The sequence below is a fragment of a genome, unplaced genomic scaffold, assembly GCF_019419815.1.
Source record: "Pyrus x bretschneideri cultivar Hongxiangsu unplaced genomic scaffold, Pyrus_bretschneideri_v1 Contig27, whole genome shotgun sequence".
NCBI lineage: Eukaryota > Viridiplantae > Streptophyta > Magnoliopsida > Rosales > Rosaceae > Pyrus > Pyrus x bretschneideri.
This window is the reverse complement of record NW_025999579.1, coordinates 1,982,155-2,002,362: the sequence shown is the minus strand read 5'-3', so window position 1 is coordinate 2,002,362 and position 20,208 is coordinate 1,982,155. Positions and strand designations below refer to the sequence as shown.

The 20,208-nt window shown below is 39.0% G+C and overlaps 3 protein-coding genes across 3 annotated transcripts; all 3 read left to right on the top strand.

Moving 5' to 3' along the window:
* Positions 1 to 3,262: 3,262 nt before the first annotated feature.
* On the top strand, positions 3,263 to 6,367 carry LOC103930247 (phosphatidylinositol 4-kinase gamma 5). Its single transcript, XM_009339552.3, is given in 4 exon segments — positions 3,263 to 3,453; positions 3,948 to 5,054; positions 5,056 to 5,666; positions 5,668 to 6,367. Coding segments are annotated over 3 exon segments (1,905 nt in total). The 5' UTR covers positions 3,263 to 3,453; positions 3,948 to 4,067; the 3' UTR covers positions 5,975 to 6,367.
* A 5,525-nt stretch (positions 6,368 to 11,892) lies between these two features.
* On the top strand, positions 11,893 to 17,048 carry LOC103930229 (protein ENHANCER OF LHP1 1). The gene is given in 13 exon segments (XM_048587565.1): positions 11,893 to 12,292; positions 12,613 to 13,530; positions 13,533 to 13,729; positions 13,832 to 14,008; positions 14,319 to 14,432; positions 14,769 to 14,873; positions 15,140 to 15,274; positions 15,372 to 15,427; positions 15,507 to 15,609; positions 15,686 to 15,802; positions 15,933 to 16,059; positions 16,173 to 16,303; positions 16,387 to 17,048. Coding segments are annotated over 13 exon segments (2,889 nt in total). The 5' UTR covers positions 11,893 to 12,009; the 3' UTR covers positions 16,813 to 17,048.
* Positions 17,049 to 18,028: 980 nt separating this feature from the next.
* On the top strand, positions 18,029 to 19,709 carry LOC103930239 (E3 ubiquitin ligase BIG BROTHER-related). The gene has a single exon (XM_009339539.3). The coding sequence runs from the start codon at positions 18,109 to 18,111 to the stop codon at positions 19,525 to 19,527; it is 1,419 nt and encodes a 472-aa protein (XP_009337814.2). The 5' UTR covers positions 18,029 to 18,108; the 3' UTR covers positions 19,528 to 19,709.
* The last annotated feature ends 499 nt before the right edge of the window (positions 19,710 to 20,208 follow it).

Sequence of the window (20,208 nt, the reverse complement as noted above, 5' to 3'; positions counted from 1 at the left end):
CCCTAAAATTGTTGTAACACCTTCTAATTCATAGCTTTAATTTTATGAAGGGAAAATTTATTTGAACCTATATAACTTCTTTCTACACCTAACTTAAATTTTAATTGTGAATTATTTTTTTTACCCTATTGCATAATTACCACCAAATACAAGATGAAATTAACAATAAAACCAAAATTTATCAATAAACCCACATCCCAAATAATCAAATTCTACTATCACGCAATGTTTATCCTACTTTCATCACGCAATTAATCAACATTTATCTGAGCCATTTATTCACAAGAAATCATCATTATGTGTTGTCTGCACTAACAATAGCAATAACATCTTTTAGAAAAATCGAAAATCACGAACCGTAAAATTCTTCATAAACTAGACATCCATAACTTTCCAAGCATATAAAGCACAATATCTATTTCATCTTGAGGAAGTACAGCTTAATCTTCAAACTTGACAGAAGTATAATTCCAATAGAAGCCAAACGCCATGGATAAACAACAAACAAAGGAGCCATGACCTTGAATGCCGTGGTGAGGAAAGGAGATGTCAAGTATCCTCTTTGTCTGATGATGAGACCCCATCGTCGATTTGTAGAAGCATTGATCATACGTTGTGAATAATATTCCACGAGTTCTTATTCTTCAAATTGATGCACCAATCTCTACTTTTGCTAATGCAAACTATTTAAGGGAAAGGTAATTAAATACAAGTTAGATATCGATATATGAAAATAACGTAGTTAGCAAGATGGAGATTTAATCTGCTCAAAATCTGGTTCACAGGATCTCAAAGTGGTACATGAGGAGGAAGACTAGTTCTGTTTGACATAGTTCATAGTTTTGTTTGATCATGAGCTTATGTTTTATTCTTTCTTCTGATCTATCAGCTTGTAATAGCAAACCCTCAAAGTAAGGTGATCAAGAAGCTCACGAAGTCCAAGTTCACCAAGAAAATTGGTAAGGAATGGGTGTAAAGATAAATATATATTTTGAATTGGGTTTACGTGGATAGTTTAGGTAGTAAATTTGGGTTTAAAAATATATTAAACTTTTAATTAAAAATAATATAGGTGTAGAGTGTGAGTTGGATGTAGAAAAAGATTATATGAGTTCAAATAAAATTTACCTTTTATGAATACCTATGAGATTGGATTGAATACCTGGTATAACAAAATGAGTGTCGTTGTATTGAATTGTCATGTGCTTATATATTTGAAGTTTGAGTTTGATTGTATCAAGATGCATTCATGTGTGACGAATGTTTTCACCAATCTGAATCTATATGATATTACTTGATTTCGTTTTATTTATTTATTTAGTTCTCTAAGTACAAATACAATTTTACAATATGAAATTCTAAGAGCTTTAAATATAGTGCCAGGTGTTGGAATTTGGGTGTAAGAAAGCGAACATGCTACTTTATTCCATTGACATAACACACACTGTTTACAACTAAATGAATCATGATTTGTATGAATGTGTAGATGGGGAGTATTGGTCAAGGAAAATAACTTTCACACACTCATTTTCATTTTCTCCTCATGCATATTATGTTTATTTCTTACCATTGGATTGAACAAAGTTTATTATTACCGATGCGCATGAAACTTAATTCTGATAATATTTTTCGGCTTGGAACTCAAAAGCTGTCACTTTACACCCTAATACTCAATATTTGCTTCACTTTGTCGGAATTTCATCTATTTTGTCAAAATGACAATATTACCCCCAACAAGTCAACATATTTGACTCCATTTACAAAATAGACAGAATCTTGCTAAATTGAAACAAATATCGAGTTTCAAGATGTTAGATAATTTTTTAATTTCAAAGAGTAAAGTAAGATCATAATTCAGTTATCGATAATATTAATAAAAATAAAATAAATCATCGAATAATGTCACATCCCGGCCCGGGGCGGATCACTTCCCAGGCCCGCTCCACTACTGTAACACGATATTGTCATAATATTTTTCGGCTTGAAACTCAAAAGCTGTCACTTTACACCCTAATACTCAATATTTGCTTCACTTTGTCGGAATTTCGTCTATTTTGTCAAAATGACAATATTACCCCCAACAAGTCAACATATTTGACTCCATTTACAAAATAGACAGAATCTTGCTAAATTGAAACAAATATCGAGTTTCAAGATGTTAGATAATTTTTTAATTTCAAAGAGTAAAGTAAGATCATAATTCAGTTATCGAGAATATTAATAAAAATAAATCATCGAATAATGTCACATCCCGGTCCGGGGCGGATCACTTCCCGGGCCCGCTCCACCACTATAACACGATATTGTCCGCTTTGGGCTTACCATTCCCTCATGGTTTTGTTTTTGGGAACTCACAAGCAACTTCCCAGTGGGTCATCCATCATGGGATTGCTCTAGCCCCCTTCTCGCTTAACTTCGGAGTTCCTACGAAACCCGAAGCCAATGAGCTCCCAAAAGGCATCGTGCTAGGTAGGGATGGGAATATACATTTAAGGATGTGGTATGTGGTATCAGAGCCTAACCCTGGCTGTGATGTGCCGATGAGGACGTCGGACCCCTAAGGGGGTAGATTGTGACATCCCACATCGCCCAGGGGAGTGATCCTTAAATGTATATTCTCATCCCTACCTAGCACGATGCCTTTTGGGAGCTCACTGGCTTCGGGTTTCGTAGGAACTCTGAAGTTAAGCGAGAAGGGGGCTAGAGCAATCCCATGATGGGTGACCCATTGGGAAGTTGCTCGCGAGTTCCCAAAAACAAAACCGTGAGGGAATAGTAAGCCCAAAGCGGACAATATCGTGCTACAGTGGTGGAGCGGGTCCGGGAAGTGATCCACCCTGGACCGAGATGTGACAAATAAACTTTAATCATGACACGTAAAAAAATGATCTACATAAAACTCATTCACCGTCACGCGACAACGATTGAATAATACATGTTGGTTTTAGGACATACCTCTTGAAATAAAAATCTGATTTAGATAGCATTGTAAAATAAAATATTCCCTGCGGTCCAGCCTGGGCTCATGCTGCAAGCCGGTAAACAAGCGGCAAATGTAATTACATACGTACACGATAAGACCCCCCTCTCACCGTCCCGCCAAAAATATTTCCACGCATTCGACGCGCTATTCTCCGTACACATTCATGACGATCTGAATCAACAGCCATGATCACGTCCTTCTCTCGATCCTACGGTCGATATGATCAGGTGTTTGTCGTAACTTCACGAAAAATGGAACCGACGTAGAAGATAGGGAGAGAGGATTTGGTGGCTTTTGGTGGAAGACAAACGCTGTGCTGGAAGAAGAAGCCGTGACCCTGATGGCTGAATCTTTTAGCCGTCGGATCTTCTCCGTGTCCTCTGATGATCGTCAGCTCTTCTTCTCCTTCTTCTCTCTCCGTGTATCTCGCTGATCTCGCCGTCGAAGATTTTTGATTTCGGAGACCGCCGGTGAGGTTTCAAATGTTTGATATCTTCTCTTGTGATCTTTCTTTTGGTTTCTCACTTTTCAATTTGATTTTCTTGCTGTTTGTGATTTATATTTTCTCTGCGTAATCCTCCGTTTGGTTGGCGAGAAACTGCGGGAAAGCGAGCCAAACAACAATTGACTTTTTATTTTTATTTTCAAATTTTTAGTAGATTGAGATTAAATACTCGATTTTTTTCCGAATATCCGTACGATTTGGCGTAATTTTTATTTTTTTTCCTGCGCATTTTTCCAGCAACTTTCTCAGCAACCAAACAGACAGTAAGACCAGTAAAAGAAAATTCAGTGATCTTTGTGTACACTAAAAATAGTCAATTCTGAGAGTAATCAAGATTTAGGCATTTTATGGAGAAATTAAATAGTTAGAAAGCTTGATTACAAGTAGTTTGACGATTTTGCCTTACTTCTTGTTAATATGATGGATGAAATGAGACGTATTTACACCGTTTCTTGGCAGGTTTTCGGTTTGCTGAATCGAGCGGCGTGATCAGAAAGGTTCCTGATGTAGTATCTTGAGTCCACATCTTGCCTGTGTGAACGTTATCAACGATTTTATAGAGTAATGTTAGCATAGTGTATGATTGATTTGCATATACCGCGCGATTCAACAAGGATTTTTCATCCTTGTTTGATGGCTACAAAGTTGGAGAGTCCTGTTAAGACCCAGATGGCTGTGACACTGCTCGGTGGGCTGCTGAATGGCGACCGCCTTGAGAGCGCGAGAGGCAGTCTTGCTCGGAGGAGGCGTGTCTTTGTGCAGACTGAGACTGGGTGTGTTTTGGGAATGGAGTTGGAAAGGGGTGACAATGCCCACACGGTTAAAAGGAGGTTGCAGCTTGCCCTCAATGTACCTACGGACCAGAGCTCTTTGACGTTTGGGGATCGTATATTGAACAATGATCTTAGTGCCATCCGCAATCGTTCAACGCTACTACTTGCTAGGAATGTCATGAACAGAAGCTCGTCAACTCCTTGTCTGTCACCTACTGGGCAAAATCTGCAGAGGGATCAGGGTGATTCTATTGAGGTTTTGGGGTGTCCAAATAATTTTGCGAGAATTGATGAACTGGTTAAGGAGATTGTGGTTGCTATCAAGAAGGGTTTTGATCCGATCCCCGTGCATAGTGGGCTTGGTGGTGCTTACTTCTTCAGGAACATCATGGGCGAGAGTGTTGCCATCGTGAAGCCAACAGATGAGGAGCCATTTGCACCGAACAACCCTAAAGGCTTTGTAGGCAAGGCACTCGGGCAGCCTGGCCTGAAGCGTTCAGTGCGAGTTGGGGAAACTGGGTTTCGAGAAGTTGCTGCCTACCTTCTGGATTATGATCACTTTGCTAATGTGCCTCCAACTGTTCTTGTGAAGGCTGCACATCAAATCTTCAATGTTAATTATGGCGTCAATGGAGATAAGATTCAGAAGAAGAAAAGGGTTAGCAAGATTGCGTCTCTGCAGCTGTTCATCCCTCATGACTTTGATGCCAGTGACTATGGAACTTCAAGCTTTCCTGTATCAGCCGTTCATAGAATAGGCATTTTAGACATTAGGATCTTTAACACTGACAGGACATGCTGGGAACCTTCTGGTTAAAAAGCTTGATGGGGAGTTTGGTAAGGTGGAGCTCATTCCAATTGACCACGGACTTTGCTTGCCGGAGCACTTGGAAGATCCATATTTTGAGTGGATTCATTGGCCTCAGGCATCAATTCCTTTCTCTGATGATGAGCTTGAGTATATAAGTAATCTTAATCCAATTTGTGACTCTGAGATGCTGAAAATGGAGCTTCCCATGATCCGAGAGGCATGCCTTAGAGTTCTGGTCCTGTGCACAATATTTCTTAAGGAAGCTGCTGCTTTTGGACTCTGCCTTGCTGAGATTGGTGAGATGATGAGTAGGGAGTTTGGAGGGCAAGAGGAGAAGCCAAGCGAACTTGAAGCTGTATGCCTCGAGGCCAGGAAGATCATAGCAGATATGAACTTGTCAACCTTTGAGGCGGAAGAAGGAAATGAAGAGTTTCTGTTTGATATAGATTGTGAGAATGCTGGGATTCTTGATCCTTCAGACGTTATGTCACATCACTTCTTTGATCAGGTTTCATATCCTTTTGGGTCTAGAGGCGCTGATGGTCGAAACTTGCTGTCCAAGCTAGATGAGTGTTTGGAAGAGGATGAAGTTAGGGCAGACGGAATCACTATCCAGCCAAATTTGTATCAAACCTGCTTCAAAATTGCCCCTTCCTCCGAAAAGAATAGATGTGGGTGGGAGAAGCCGGCTCCAGAGAGCTGCAACCATATCCGGAATCAGAAGAAGTGCAAATGATCAGTTACCAACCTCACCATGCTTCGTGAAGGTTGCTGACATGAGTGAGGAGGAATGGATTCTGTTCCTTGAAAAGTTCGGTGAGCTTCTTTACCCCGCCTTTGGCAACCGAAGGTCTGCAACACTCAGGCAGAGAAAGAGACTTGGAACATCTTGCAGATTTTAACCTAATTCGACTGCTAGTTTGACATAGAAGCGCGGAACCGCAGAGTACAAGCTGCCATCAGTTTTTGTTGGGGGATTTGGGGATTCTCTAATTTCTGCAGCAACGAAGAACATCGTCATCAGCGGTATAAGCAGTCTACAGTACAGTTATGTAGATAGTTTTAGAATCAAGAGGGATCCGGGATCAGCTCGAGTGCAGGAATAAAGATCACAAATCGGTCTTCTTCGTTTTCTGTTTTATGCTTGTAGTTTCCTTTCTGAGTTCTGGCAAGAATTCAGTTGTAGAAAACTAGAGAAAGTACAGATAGAAATGGGAAAAAGCAAATACAATATGGTGTGTGTGTGTGTGTGTGTGTGTATATATATATTGCTAGTAGTTTCTTTAAATTGTTCAGAGCAGTGTGTCTGACTCCTTGCACCTGAGTTAAATACGGGATGAATCTCGATATGCTAGATTTCTTTGAATGCCTCGACTCCTCGCCCATAAATGGTATGCGTGGAAAGCCTTGTGATCTCCTTGAATGCCTCGACTCCTGAAAAACAAAAGATTTCGAGTAAATTGGTTAACTTCTGTTTCAAGTAACAAATTTGTTTCATCAAAAGCCGTTCTTGGACGCTCCGAGAGTAGATATAAAAGCAGATGTCCTAATTAGTTAACCATGACAGGCAAGTATGTGGCAAAAGATGTCACATGTATGCACTTGATGTGTGACGTCTTTTGACATATACGAAAGACATGATTAATTAACCATGACAGTCAAATATGATTGATTAATCACAAGTTGATTTCGATAACTTCCCATTTGGCTATTTGTCAAAAATCCATCATTTGCAATTTTTTTGGTTATATAGTAGATTACTTTATTGCATGTAACTATTTGCCCCCTACCCCCAAATGCAGTACTTCTATCGTTCCTGTTTGTATTTAAGTTCTTGTTTTAGCTTGCAGCATTTTATTGTTACTCGATTAATTCAAATAGAAGCCAAATATAGTAAATAATAGCTTGCGAGGCTAAGCTCACACTGTCCTCTTAGTATAGATAACGATATTATCTATATTAAGGGGGAGGTGCTGAGCTAAGCATCACAATTGGCTAGCAATAATATAGTTCAAATTAACCCTTGACGAAAATCGAACCTAACACCTCTCACTTACAAATGAAAATGAATATTACTACTCGACTAGGTAAATAATAGTTAACTAGTTAATAAATAACAAATGAAAAGAAAGAACCCTTAAAACATATATATAGAAGGAGGGAGAATCGAATTCGGAACCTCCAAAGCAAGAATGTTCTTAACTAACTGAATTTCAAATTTACAAGCCCTTGTAAATGAGAATAAAGAACATGATTTGGGTGGCTTGAGAAATTTGAACAAATATATAAACCTGTTGCAGGGATCCTTTCGAACTCTCGTAGCACTTAGAAATAAAACAAAATATATAGCTTTGAATATTAATTCTATATTTCCAAACTTGTTTCTCTGTCAAAAATGCTTACATAACCGGAAATTGTAGCCTTAAAAGTAAAATAAATAAACAACCAACAAAATCCACAAAGATAAAACACTCTCTGTGTGGAAAACCTAGCTAAAACAAGAAACAATGAAGAGTAAGACAAAACTTTGTGCCCTAAAGCTAACTCTAAATTCAAGCCGCCGCCGGCCTCTCCACTAGTGCTCTGCAGATCTTCGATCCTTACTTAGTTATTCTTAGGTGGATGAGGTTTTGGGACATGGTAGTCAGCATTGAAGGGTATAAACCCAGGTATTTTAACCTTCACACGACCACTACTACTTGCCACTTCTCAATCTACGTTCTCCATTGCTTTTCAACACTTCCTCTTTTGCCATTCCTAGATTCCTTTCTGGCATCATTTTCCTCCCCCCAATTCTTGTATCTTCAGCTTCTTCCACAGCAGCGGGAACGCCGTCATGAATTTCCTGAAAACGCAGTAGTTTTTCTTAGAATTGTAAAGATCTGTGTTTAAAGTGATGCTTAAGGAAGTGATTTTTGTACATTTTTCACCTGCATATCATGCTTATTTATGGTTTTTGAATTGATAATCAAAGGAAATCAAGACAGAAAATAAACAGGAGTATGATAAGAAGAAACGGATTGGTGAAAATCGTATTTCCCATCTGTATTATAGCTAGTGTACCTTTTCAACATCGACGAGGCTTCTTCTCAGCACTACTAAATGGCCAGTTTCATCAGCAGTCAGCACCACTTTGTTCATAGCTACATGAAGCATACAGAAAAATCGATTAATAAGGAGATAAGCGTTTAAAAAAATAAAATCGATTACGCGTACACACAGATTATCTCTAACTACTTTGAGAAAACATACTTAATTATCAAGTCAAGAAATATTACCTCCATGTGTATGAGCTGTAGATTGTATTAGATGTAGCAAAATGAAGACAGGAACGAAGGTAATTAGCTTGAAAGACGCCATTTTTGGTTCCTTCTTCTTTGATATATGTATATATGTAATGTGTATGTTTTTCTAACTTCGAAAGCTATCAAAAGAGAGGAACCCTAGTAGTGAAAAGGAAGAAGATCTTCATATATATATATATAAAGATCAAACGGTCATAGTAGCAAAGCTACGGCTAGTACTAGTCAACACATTGCCTTTCTTTTCTCCATCTATCGTAGTATTAAAATATGAATACGGTGTTTTTGGCAGAGGTACAGTTACCTGGGAAAAAGGATCGATGAAGAGAAAAAAAAAGTAACAGAAAACAAAGCACTGTTCAAAGTTTTGGTTGATGTAAAAGTTGACAACGGTTTTTGCGAGGGTTGGCAACTTGGCAATATATATTTCTGCAATTTTATATGAGAAGAGTTAACTGTAATTGTTAGGAAAAAGCGTTGTGATCGCGTGGAATGGGGAAGATACGGTGTTCAGCGCCTGTCTGCCGCCGTGCATGCAACGAGGAGGCTTCTTTTCGTGGCCAAGGTTGGCCGCATACAACTTAACCCTAGGGTTTCGGGCTTTATAGTAATTTTATTTAGTTGTCGACTCTCCTCCCCATATAAACATGTCAGTCTCTCCTAGGGTAAATTAAACTAACATGCATGGTAAAAATTAAGGTGGAGTTTGAGAAGGAAGCACATGCTCCTCATTTGACCAAGTGGGTGTTTTGGTAATTTTCGACGTGTGAAGAGAGGAATATTTATGTAATTATATGTATAGTTAATTGGGTTATTGGATTTTTTCAGAAGGCTGCTTGAGAATGTCCACATGTGAGATTTTACTGATTTTATAAGGTTCCCCACCCCAGAAGTGGAGTCGTCAACGGTGAAAAAAGGGTTCAAACTTCAAACACCATGGAATGCATGGGAGTGAAAACTTTGTACATTCCCATGGATTTAGAAATTTGAGATATGTAACAGTCGGTGAATTAGTTGATGGAATTAACATTCATCAAACTTACTTACTAAGGGGATGTATTTATATTATCTTCCTTCTTAAATGACTACGTGAACAAAAAGAAACGACAAATATAAATCATGTGATGCATGAGTTCTTTAGATAAATAAATCATGTCAATCTTGTCTTTAATAACTCATTGGAATATAATTTCTAGTGAGCATTCTTCTTTGTTTTGGTTGAAGAATTTGTACCCGGATGTACGGTAAAACAACTAGCTTAATATAGGGATTCTAAATGTATGTGGATATGATGACAAAGTTTAACTCCAAATTTCAAATGCAGACAGCTTTTGGTTTGCGAGTTTGGCGTTCAAACATGGGGATTCAAATATAAAGGAAAGTTGGGTTGCCTTTATAAGACATGGTCACATGCAACCTACCTTGCCATGCATATATATATGTGTGTGTGTGTATCATATTTCAAAGAAACAATTGTATATTATGCATCATTGAGATACTAATATGTCGCTCAGTAACTCATAGGAAATGCCCCAATAGGAAACATAACCAACCATTTTATGCAGATTGTTCCTACCTACCGAGAGAGCTTCAGTTTAAAGGGTGGGCGCCATCCGGTTATGTTTGTGATACTTATTTATATCGTGTGTCGTGTTTGTGTAGACTCACTTGTTGATTAATACGTATATCAATATAAAACAACAGTTAATACTATTCATTGCAAAAATGAGAAAGGAGAAAAGTTATAGTTTTATTAAGATAATATTATGCGATGAACAATGTTCATGTTTCATTCGTGTATCATGTACTCATCGAATCATATATTAGTACAAATTTTGAGTAGTGTGAATGTGTTAGCATCTGAAATTACAACCCCTAAGTACACTAAAACAAAGCAATTGCCCATTTGTTATAAAAAAAAAAAAAAAAAAATTAGTGCTACACTTATCATTTAAATATACCACCTCATGTGTCTATATAATGGATAATCATAAATTTCAAAATTTAGTCATTGTCTGGAATAATTTTTAAAATGAACTAAAAGCGCTTTTGGTGAAATTGATTTTGGTTTCCAAAAGTTCCAGATATTTGTTTTCTGCAGAAAGCACTTTAAGTGTTTTTCTATGATCTACTTGGACTTTTACCAAGGATTAATTTCAAAAACATTTTCATCAAAAGTGTTTTCAGTCATTTTAAATGCATTTCTAAATGAGCCCTTAAAGTCATCTAATTGTAATAAGTAGGTTGATGAACATTACCACCACTTTAGGACGGTGAGCAAAAATACATCATTTTAGAAAGGGAGTTTTAACGAAAAACCCACGTTACTGTTCACTTTAATGAAAAACCATATTTTTACACTAAAAAAATCAAACATGGTACTATTTACTTTACTATTTATTTTGTCTTTATCGTTAAAACTCAAAGTTTTCAAATCCTTTTCATTAGTTTTCTTTATTAAAAAATGCCCAGAAGTCGAAGAGAAGAGCCAAAGATTGTCCAATCTATTTCACATTTATCGATCATTGATGTTGGCTGGATTAAGAAGCTATGAAATCCAAATATTAGCGGAAGAGGGAGTGGAGCACCATTAGATGATTATCCAGTTACCGGCGAAGGTGGGATTAGAGCACCATCAGTCACCGGTGAAGCAAGATGGAGATGGAGAGATGGGAGGGAGGAGGAGATGTCGATGTGGGAGACTGGAAAACTTAAAAAGTCGGGTTTGATTAATTTCTTAAAATTTTACTAACGAAGAGATACATATTTATTTTATAAATTTATTTGAGGTGATTATCGGAATCGGATCTCCTTCGGACTCAAATGAACTGAGTTCAAGGATCAAATGATCCGGACCATTGAAATTTGATCAAACGATTATAATTATTATAACTTTTAGAAGGTCTCCTATTTGTAGTCGTTGGATTAAATTTCAATGGCCCCATATCATTTAATCCTTAAACTCCGATTTTTTTGGTCCAGAGGGGATCCAATTCCGTGAGTATCCACCTAAACTGGTACTATACATTTTTTTAATTGATGTGGCTATCCACTTCATCTTCCACGTAAGGTATGAAATTGTGATATGTTTTGATGGTAAGAAATAAGAATAATATTATTATAAAAAATAAGTGAACGCATGTGAATGTGAAGAAATTAGTTCAGCTCATTCAGATTTAATCAAAATTAAGAACAATTTCTCAAAAAAAAAAAAATTAAGAGTTCGATATTTGCAATGAGTTTTAGTAAAATTTATGTAGTAAATTGGTAAATATCGCTGATATTCATTGATTTTCTTATATTTTGCTAATATAGATTGAAGTTTGCATTTCACCTCCCATTTTCATATCGATCATTGATTTTTCAAATATTTCAACTGAAATATCGACAATTTCATGGATATTTTAAATAGTGGTCGCAACAAAAACATAGACCAATATTTACTGGTGGGCGTGTCACGCTTAGTAAGATCCAACTACTTGGTTATTGAATCTTACCCGCCAAACCTAAACCCCCATTTTCCCGCCAAAACCCACATTGCCTCTCTTTCTCTCTCAATTAAATCAAACAACAAAGAAATCTGGAAAATCCAACAAAACCCAAATCCAAGTTTCCGTCGATCCGCACGCAGAGCCATGAAGATCCGAACTTTGAAGCTCCGAGAGGCCCACAAGCCCACGAGCAGCGGCGGGGGGCCGTCGTACTGCTCGGTGCTGTGGGACCAGCAGGCCTACCACGTCGTGACGGCCTCCTCCTCCGACCCCACAATCGCCATCCACGACTCTCTTATTCTGTCCAGCCCTCCCAAGCTCCTCCGCCACCACCGCGACGGCGTCACGGCTCTCGCTCTCAGCCCCAACTCCACCTGCCTCGCCTCCGGCTCCGTCGACCACTCCGTCAAGCTCTACAAGTTTCCAGGTCAATATCTCCTAACCATTTCTCGTGTTTTTTTGGTTTTAGGGGTTTTGAGAAACTGGGTTTTTCGATTGGTTTGAGTTTTGTCTGAAATTAATATCAATAAGCAAAAACAAGATTTGGTAGATTCAATGTGAAATGCTGGATTTAAAGGGGGTCATTGAATTCAAAGGCTCACTAGTTCTTGGATCCCTGAAAAAAGTGAAAGCTTGGATTTTTTTTCTTCAGATGTTATAATTTTGAAGCGTTAATTGTTACAAATCTCTCTGTGTAATTGCTCTCGGATGTTAATTTGTGATTAATTTTATAATTAAACTTGTTAGGTGGAGAATTTCAGACAAATATAACCCGATTCACGCTGCCAATACGTACCCTGGCGTTTAACAAATCCGGGACACTGTTGGCAGCTGCTGGTGATGATGAAGGCATTAAGCTTATTAACACAGTTGATGGTTCAATTTCAAGAGTTCTTAAAGGACACAAAGGACCAGTGACAGGTTTAGGTTTCGATCCCCACAGCGAATATTTGGCCTCTATTGATTCAACTGGGGCTGTTATATACTGGGAACTTTCATCTGGAACCACCTTGCATACCCTTAAAGGGGTAGCTCCTAACTCGGGTTTCGATCATTCCATAATGAATGTACTTAGCTGGAGTCCTGATGGAGACAAGTTAGCCGTGCCAGGGTTGAGAAATGATGTGGTGGTTTATGATAGAGACACAGCTGAAAAGCTGTTTTCGTTGAGAGGTGATCACACACAGCCTATTTGTTCCTTGGCTTGGTCACCTAACGGAAAATACATGGCTACTTCTGGTTTGGATAAGCAGGTTCTCATCTGGGATGTTGATCGGAAGCAGGACATTGACAGGCAGAACTTTGAAGAGAGGATATGTTGCTTGGGGTGGAAGCCCATTGGCAATGCACTGGCTGTTATTGATTGTATGGGAAAGTATGGTGTGTGGGATTCAGTGACTCCTTCATCAATGAAGTCGCCCACTGAAGATGTTCCCAATCTACAATCTAAGAACAGCAATGGGCTGCTTTTGTTTGACGAAGAGGAGGGTCAGGAGCTTAGCACTTCTGGTAGTTTAAGTGATGTTGGTGAAGATAGTCTTGGGGAATCCAAACCGCCTAGCAGGAAGAGGCCACACAAGCACTCTGCATATGAGGATGATTTGGAAGAGGATGGTTTTGATGGCTTTAGGTTGATACCAAATGTTGAGTTGGAGTCCCGAAAAAAGCGCGTCGTAAACACAGTGAAAGTGTTGATAATGAGAATGAGGGAGCAAGCAGCAAAGTGACATCGATTAGATCAAAAATGCAGGTGGCATTCCAGCCTGGTGCTACTCCTTTGCAGCCTGGAAAAAGGCGCTTTCTGTGCTATAACATGCTTGGAGCCATAACTACAATTGAACATGACGGATTCTCCCATATTGAGGTAACCTATGGCATAAGTCACCAAACTCTCACTATTACGTGATTGCTTTGTTAGCCCGGAGTGCCTTTATATCGTACTTACATTTAAGTGTGTGTGATGCAGATAGATTTTCATGATACAAGTCGCGGTCCAAGAGTTCCATCAATGAATGATCATTTTGGTTTCACAATGGCTTCACTTAATGAGAATGGAAGCGTTTTTGCAAATCCCTGCAAGGGAGAAAAGCACATGAGTACTCTCATGTATCACCCATTCAGTAGTTGGGCAAATAATAGTGAGGTTAGATCATTGCCTTTAAATATTAAGGAAAACTAATGAAAAGGGTTTGAAAACTTTGAGTTTTAATGATAAGGACAAAATAAAGGGTAAAGTGAATAGTATCAGGATTGACTTTTTAGTGTAAAAATATGGTTTTTCGTTAAAGTGAACAGTACCGTGGGTTTTTCGTTAAAACTCCCTAAATATTATGCATTAATGCTATATTCTGGTGTGTATAATACATGTGCACTTTGAATATTTTAACTGCCTATGCATGATGAATATGAGAGCTTTTGTATAATGTTGACTTTGATGTGTGATGCAAACCCAGTGGTCTATGCGATTGGAGGGGGAAGAAGTGAAGGTTGTGGCACTTGGCACATCTTGGGTGGCAGCAATTACGAGTCTTAACTTCCTTCGCATCTTCACTGAAAGTGGTTTGCAGGTATGCTGATATACTTCAAATCATATTTCTTTTGTCGGTGAATTAAGTTATTTTGGTGGAATGGGATTGTTAAGTTGTTTATGGCTGTCTCTTTCTTATGTTTGTCTAATGTTGACTTCTTTAGCATTTATCTCTCGACAAATTTAATAACAGCTTTAGCTATAATCTTTCATATATTTAATGTAAAAGGGCCAGGAACTTGTTTGACTGATTGAGGTTAACAATGTAACAATTAGTTAGTGCATCAAATTTTTGATTTTGAGTTACTCTAACTTGTTGACGATAGTAAGCTTAGTTTCTGGAGTTATATGTTTTTCTGAATTCATTTCATTACAGAAACATGTTGTCTCCCTTGATGGACCTGTCGTGACCGCATCAGGCTTCAAGGATGAACTTGCGATTGTCACTCATGCTTCCAATTGTCTTCCTTCAAATGAACAGGTCTGATTTTCAAGTGATTATCGATACTATATTACTGCGTTGATCTGTAAGGTTTTTATTTTTTAATTTTCTTATAACAGAATTCTCCTTTTTCTACTTGAGATATGTAGATTTACAAGTCCAGCAGTGCATGTTTGATACCATTGGCATCATTTTAAAATAAAATCAATTATCCTCCATTTGTTCGGGCTGATGATTTTGCACTCATTATCTCATTCTATTTTATCTGCTGAAATGAAATTGTTCTTTTCTTCTGAAACATGCAGATGCTTGAATTTAGAGTACTCAACGTAACTAATGGAAGCCAGCCTCTTAGAGGACGGTTGCCTTTGACTCCTGGTTCACATCTAACATGGTTCGGGTTTAGTGAAGAAGGGCAATTAAGCTCCTACGATTCCAAGGTATTTTAACTCTATTTTCAAGTTATTCTATTACTATGACTTAGAAACCGCTTTTGAGATTGGATATGAGCCGTTTTCTATATTCTTTTTTTTATAGGGCGTGCTAAGAGTTTTTACAAGGCAATATGGTGGCAGTTGGCTCCCACTCTTCAGGTTCAAGATTCTTCTGCGAAACAATATACATGGAATGCTTCTCTAAACAAAAATCTCTAACAAATAATCTATCATGCAGTGCTAGCAAAGAGAAGAAGTCAGGCGAAAACTATTGGGTGGTTGGGCTGAATGCAAGCAAATTGTTTTGCATAGTTTGCAAAAGTCCTGACTTGTACCCGCAGGTAAGGAATGCTCGCCACCTCCTTCCTCTCAGATGTTTCCTCTGCAAATCATATCTTGACCATCCTACTTTTTCAGGTGATGCCGAAACCAGTCCTCACTCCGCTAAATTTTTTGTTCCCTCTAGCATCCTCTGATCTAGGGGCAGAAACCCTTGAAAATGAGTTTATACTCAACAACACGCACCTCGCACAGGTCTGTCCTTTTACCCTCCTCACCTCATAGCGTTTATGTTCTATGTTTGAGAAAAGAACTGCCTGCTCTATGCCTGTTCTACCTGCTGCTGGTCTATGGCTGAGATGCTCACACGTATGTTAACTGACAGATTCAAAAGAAAATAGAAGAACTGGATGCTGTCGGTTTGGACACCACTTCACTTGACGATGAAGCTTTCAATACAGAAGCAGCTCAAGACAGATGCATCTTAAAGCTTATTGCATCCTGCTGCAACGGTGAGTATTTTACAGTTTATTGCAACATCTGGCCTCTAATCTTGGTTCTTGATTCCAACAAAATGGAAAATATTACAAAGTGCTGAAATGCTTGTTTGTGTTGGCAATTTCAGGAGATAAGCTTGTGAGAGCAACTGAACTCGTGAAGCTTCTGTCCCTCGAAAAATCAGTGAGGGGTGCAATCAAGCTTGTCACTGTTCTGAAGCTCCCTAACTTGGCTGAAAGGTTCAACAGCATTTTGGAGGTAAATATTTCAATAACCGATGAAACTGATTCGTTTCAATTTCCATCCTGCGGTTTCTTATGATCTTTCATGCCTTCTAACAGGAAAGGCTGCTCAACGAGAGTAAAAGAGCTGTGGAAATCACCTTCCCTACCTCAAACCACAACGCATCTTTCATCACGGATGACATTGCAGCCGCAAAGAAAACAACCTCTACCGAGCCAAGTAAGTTGTCAGGAAACGACATTCCACTATCAACGCCAAAATTGTCGGCTCCTTTGTTTACGAAGAAAGCCAAAACACAAGAACCTAAAGTTGGAACAGAGAAAACAGACGAAAAACTGGCGGAGGATGATGTTGGGAAGGTAAAAACGACAGAGGCGAAGAATGCTACACAGGTGAGCAACAATGCCGGAGAGACCAAGAAGGTAGGGGAAGTGTCTGAGGTACCAAATGATCAAGAAAAAGTGAAGAAGGCAGAAGCTCCTCGACGAGCATCTAATCCATTCATGAAGAAATTAATTAAGTAGATTAAGTTCCTCTTGGTTCCCTAATTACAAGGAGCTTAGTGTTTGAGCAGCATTAGTAGTAAAGTAAATACGACCCAGGTATCTATTTGTCTCAATATTGGGCCTGAACCTTGTTATGGGCTAAAGAAGCAAATTAAAGTATCCGGTCCACGGCCCAAGCAAATTTGCTTGTTTCCGACATGTCTTTCTCCATAGGAAAAATAGGTTCCAAGTAAAAGAATATATAATTGGAGTAATTGCTTCTTAACTTTAGCTCAATTAGAGTTTCGGTCGGTTCTTCAATTAAAAATTCTTGAATATTGGTTTTTAAACTTGTAATAATGTAAAGCAATGGTTTTTTTGGTTAATTACGGTAGAAAGTTCATGTATTTTATTGCTCCTTTAAATCCTTTATGTTTGAATGAAAGTTCTAACGGAATTAGCAAAAAATACTCGCTCCAATTCATAAAAAGTTTAAGGATCAATACTCACGAATTGTAATTCAAAGACCAAAACTCTAATTTAGAAAAAATTCAAGAATTATTGCTCTAATTTTCTTGTCAATGAGTGTTGGTCGGTTCATTGCACGTAAGACATTAATTTTGTTTTTTTTTTTTTGCAAGAAAATATATTACAAATTAGTAAGTTTAGGATCTAATTAGCCAAAAGTAGGCTCAATTATAGATACGTGATTCAATTTGTAGACTTTGAGCTCACACGTACATATTCTAAACTAAATGATCTACAGTAAGGGAGATTTGAATTCGTTTCCATTTTGAATAACCTTCACGATTTGAGATCTTTTTTGGAACTCTGTTTTCCGAGTCAACGGAATAAGTGAACTGGACCATTCATTTTAATATTCGATCCTCACTAGTCCATTTCATTGACTCACCCTACATAAAATTAAGGGTGTGGATCTCTTTCTTTTTTCAACGGCCTGAATCACTTAATTCTTGAACTCTGAACACAGAAATCCGAAAGAGATGGAGTTCAACCTTCACCCACACCTTCGAAGTTTACTGAATTAACAATTATTAACTTGGAAAATGTTTTATGTCGGAAATCAGTGAGTGACACTCAACAAATAATAAAATAAAATAAATTAAAATAAAATAAAATAAAGTGAGTGACAAACAATCAAACATGTCTCTCCCTCAAACAAAAAATGTGGAAAAACGAAGGGTGATCTCGTAATTTCAGAGTCGGCAAATCACAAACTTTAAAAGCCCGCAACTTTCCTCCCTCGGAAAATCGAAGCACACAAAAACCAGAGAGAAAGAAGGAAACTTTAACTCCTTAAGAAAACGAAACGACATGTCGATGGCGGAGGTCACCTTCTTCCAACTCCACGACGTCGACGACGACCCTCCCGACCTCCCCTACTGGGCACACCAGGACCTTGACCTCTACTCCTCCGATCCCGATTTCCTTCAATCCGATCGCGCCCTCCGCCCCTCCCGCATCGTCACCGTCGACGACGACGGCGACCTGTTATCCCAGTACCAGTCCCCCGTCCACGTCATCCGCAACGACGCCGTTTTGGGGGAGCCCGATTCCGGATCCAACCTGACCAACCGATCGGATTTGCTGGACCGCCGCGAGGACCAGGTGAATTTCGTGATGGATCTGTTCCAGCAGCGGGTCGAGCAGTCGTCTCAGGTAAACGCTCGCAGTCCCCTTTTGGTTTCTGAAGATATTGACGACGAGGATCGTAGTTTTGGGGTTATTGAGTCGAATTGTGATGTGGGTATGGAGGGTTTGGACCTCGATTTGAGTTTAGGGTTAGGGTCGGGATTGGATTTTGGGAATTGTTTGGATGGGGACGGGATTGATGATCCCGAGGAGGATGATTTCTTTGTGGGGAGGAGGGTGTCTGGGTCTGAATTTGGTGAGGAATCTTCCAATTTAAGTAGGGCAGATGATGATGCTTACGAGAATTGCGTGAGGCTGGTTGGGTTCGGGACCGATTCGGAGGATGATGAGAACGGGGTTATCGGGATCGATTTGAATTCCGGGGATGAGTATGGCGTGCAGGGTCGTGTCCATGGTGAGAATGATGACGATACGAGCATCCCGCTGCGTTGGGATTCGTTTATTTTGGAGGACCATAGGGAAACTAACGAAGATTTCGAGTGGGAGGAAGTTGAAGACGGGGTTGATGAGAGAGAGGTCTTCAGTACGTTTATTGATCATGACATCGAGGAATCAGGACCGGTGGCAGTTTCAGTTTTGGCAATGGTGGCACCGGAAGAGGAAATGAGTGTGGAGAGATCCGAGCATGTGGATAGTTTGGAATGGGAAATTTTGTTGAATTCCAATACTTGGGAGATAAATCCAGATGTGGCGCCTTATCCGGACGATGATTATATTCACACTGCAGAATATGATTTGCTGTTTGGTCAATTCTCTGAGAGTGAGAATGCAACAGCGGGCAGGCCTCCGGCTGCCAACGCTGTGGTTGAAAGTCTCCCATCCGTAGTTTTAACTCAGGAGGATGTGGAAAAGGGCAATGCACTCTGTGCCGTTTGCAAGGATGAGATGAAATCGGGGGAACAAGCAAAGCAGCTACCTTGCACACATCGGTACCATGGTGACTGCATTGTGCCGTGGCTGCGCATAAGGAACACATGTCCTGTTTGTCGACATGAATTGCCCACCGCTGACGCTGCTTACGAGCGTAGAAGGAACCAAAGGCATGCTCGTGGGTCGAACGATGGTCGGGCAATGTTTTGAGATCTTCCTTCGGCATTAGGTATTCGAAAATGTAGATACTGCTGTGGTAAAGAGTTTTCATTTCTCTGTGAGGATGTTATAGTTCCTGATGCTTTGTCAGCATATACATTTTTTTGTGCTTGTTTCTTGTTGGAGGATGATTGTCAAGCATATAATGTAATAATATTTTGGTGGGTACTCAATTTTTGTCTTGTATTCTTATTTTTTGTGTGCTTTTTTCTTTTTACGATATATGCGATAAAATTCATCTAAACTACGAGATTGAAGATTTGAACTTGGGTACGTGTGCAAAAATACACGGCTCTAGCAGTTTTCTTTAACCCCTTTAGATTTGAAGGCATAAAACTACACATTTGGACAATGTTCATAGGTTTTTAGATACCTCTTGTTTTCTTTTCTTTTTTTTAACTTTTCTTTGATTGGAAAAGAAAAAATATATTTTATAAATAGAAAGTTAGGCATATTTAGGGTAAAAGTGAACAAGTAGGTTCACCAAATGCAAAACAATCAGACAAAATCAATTAGTAACTAAAGAACGGGGTCACCGAGTGATTGGAGCGAATTTCAGGTTTGTATTTTACACGGTTCATTCTGAGTTCAATTTCTAGCGCTGGTGAATCATATAATGGTGGTCAAGGGAGGCTAAAATGTCTCTAGGTTCTTTTCAACCCCCGAAAAGAT

What these genes read in the sequence shown, in the direction of transcription:
- LOC103930239 (XM_009339539.3), top strand. Translation starts at nt 18,109, where the DNA reads ATGTCGATGGCGGAGGTCACCTTCTTCCAACTCCACGACGTCGACGAC.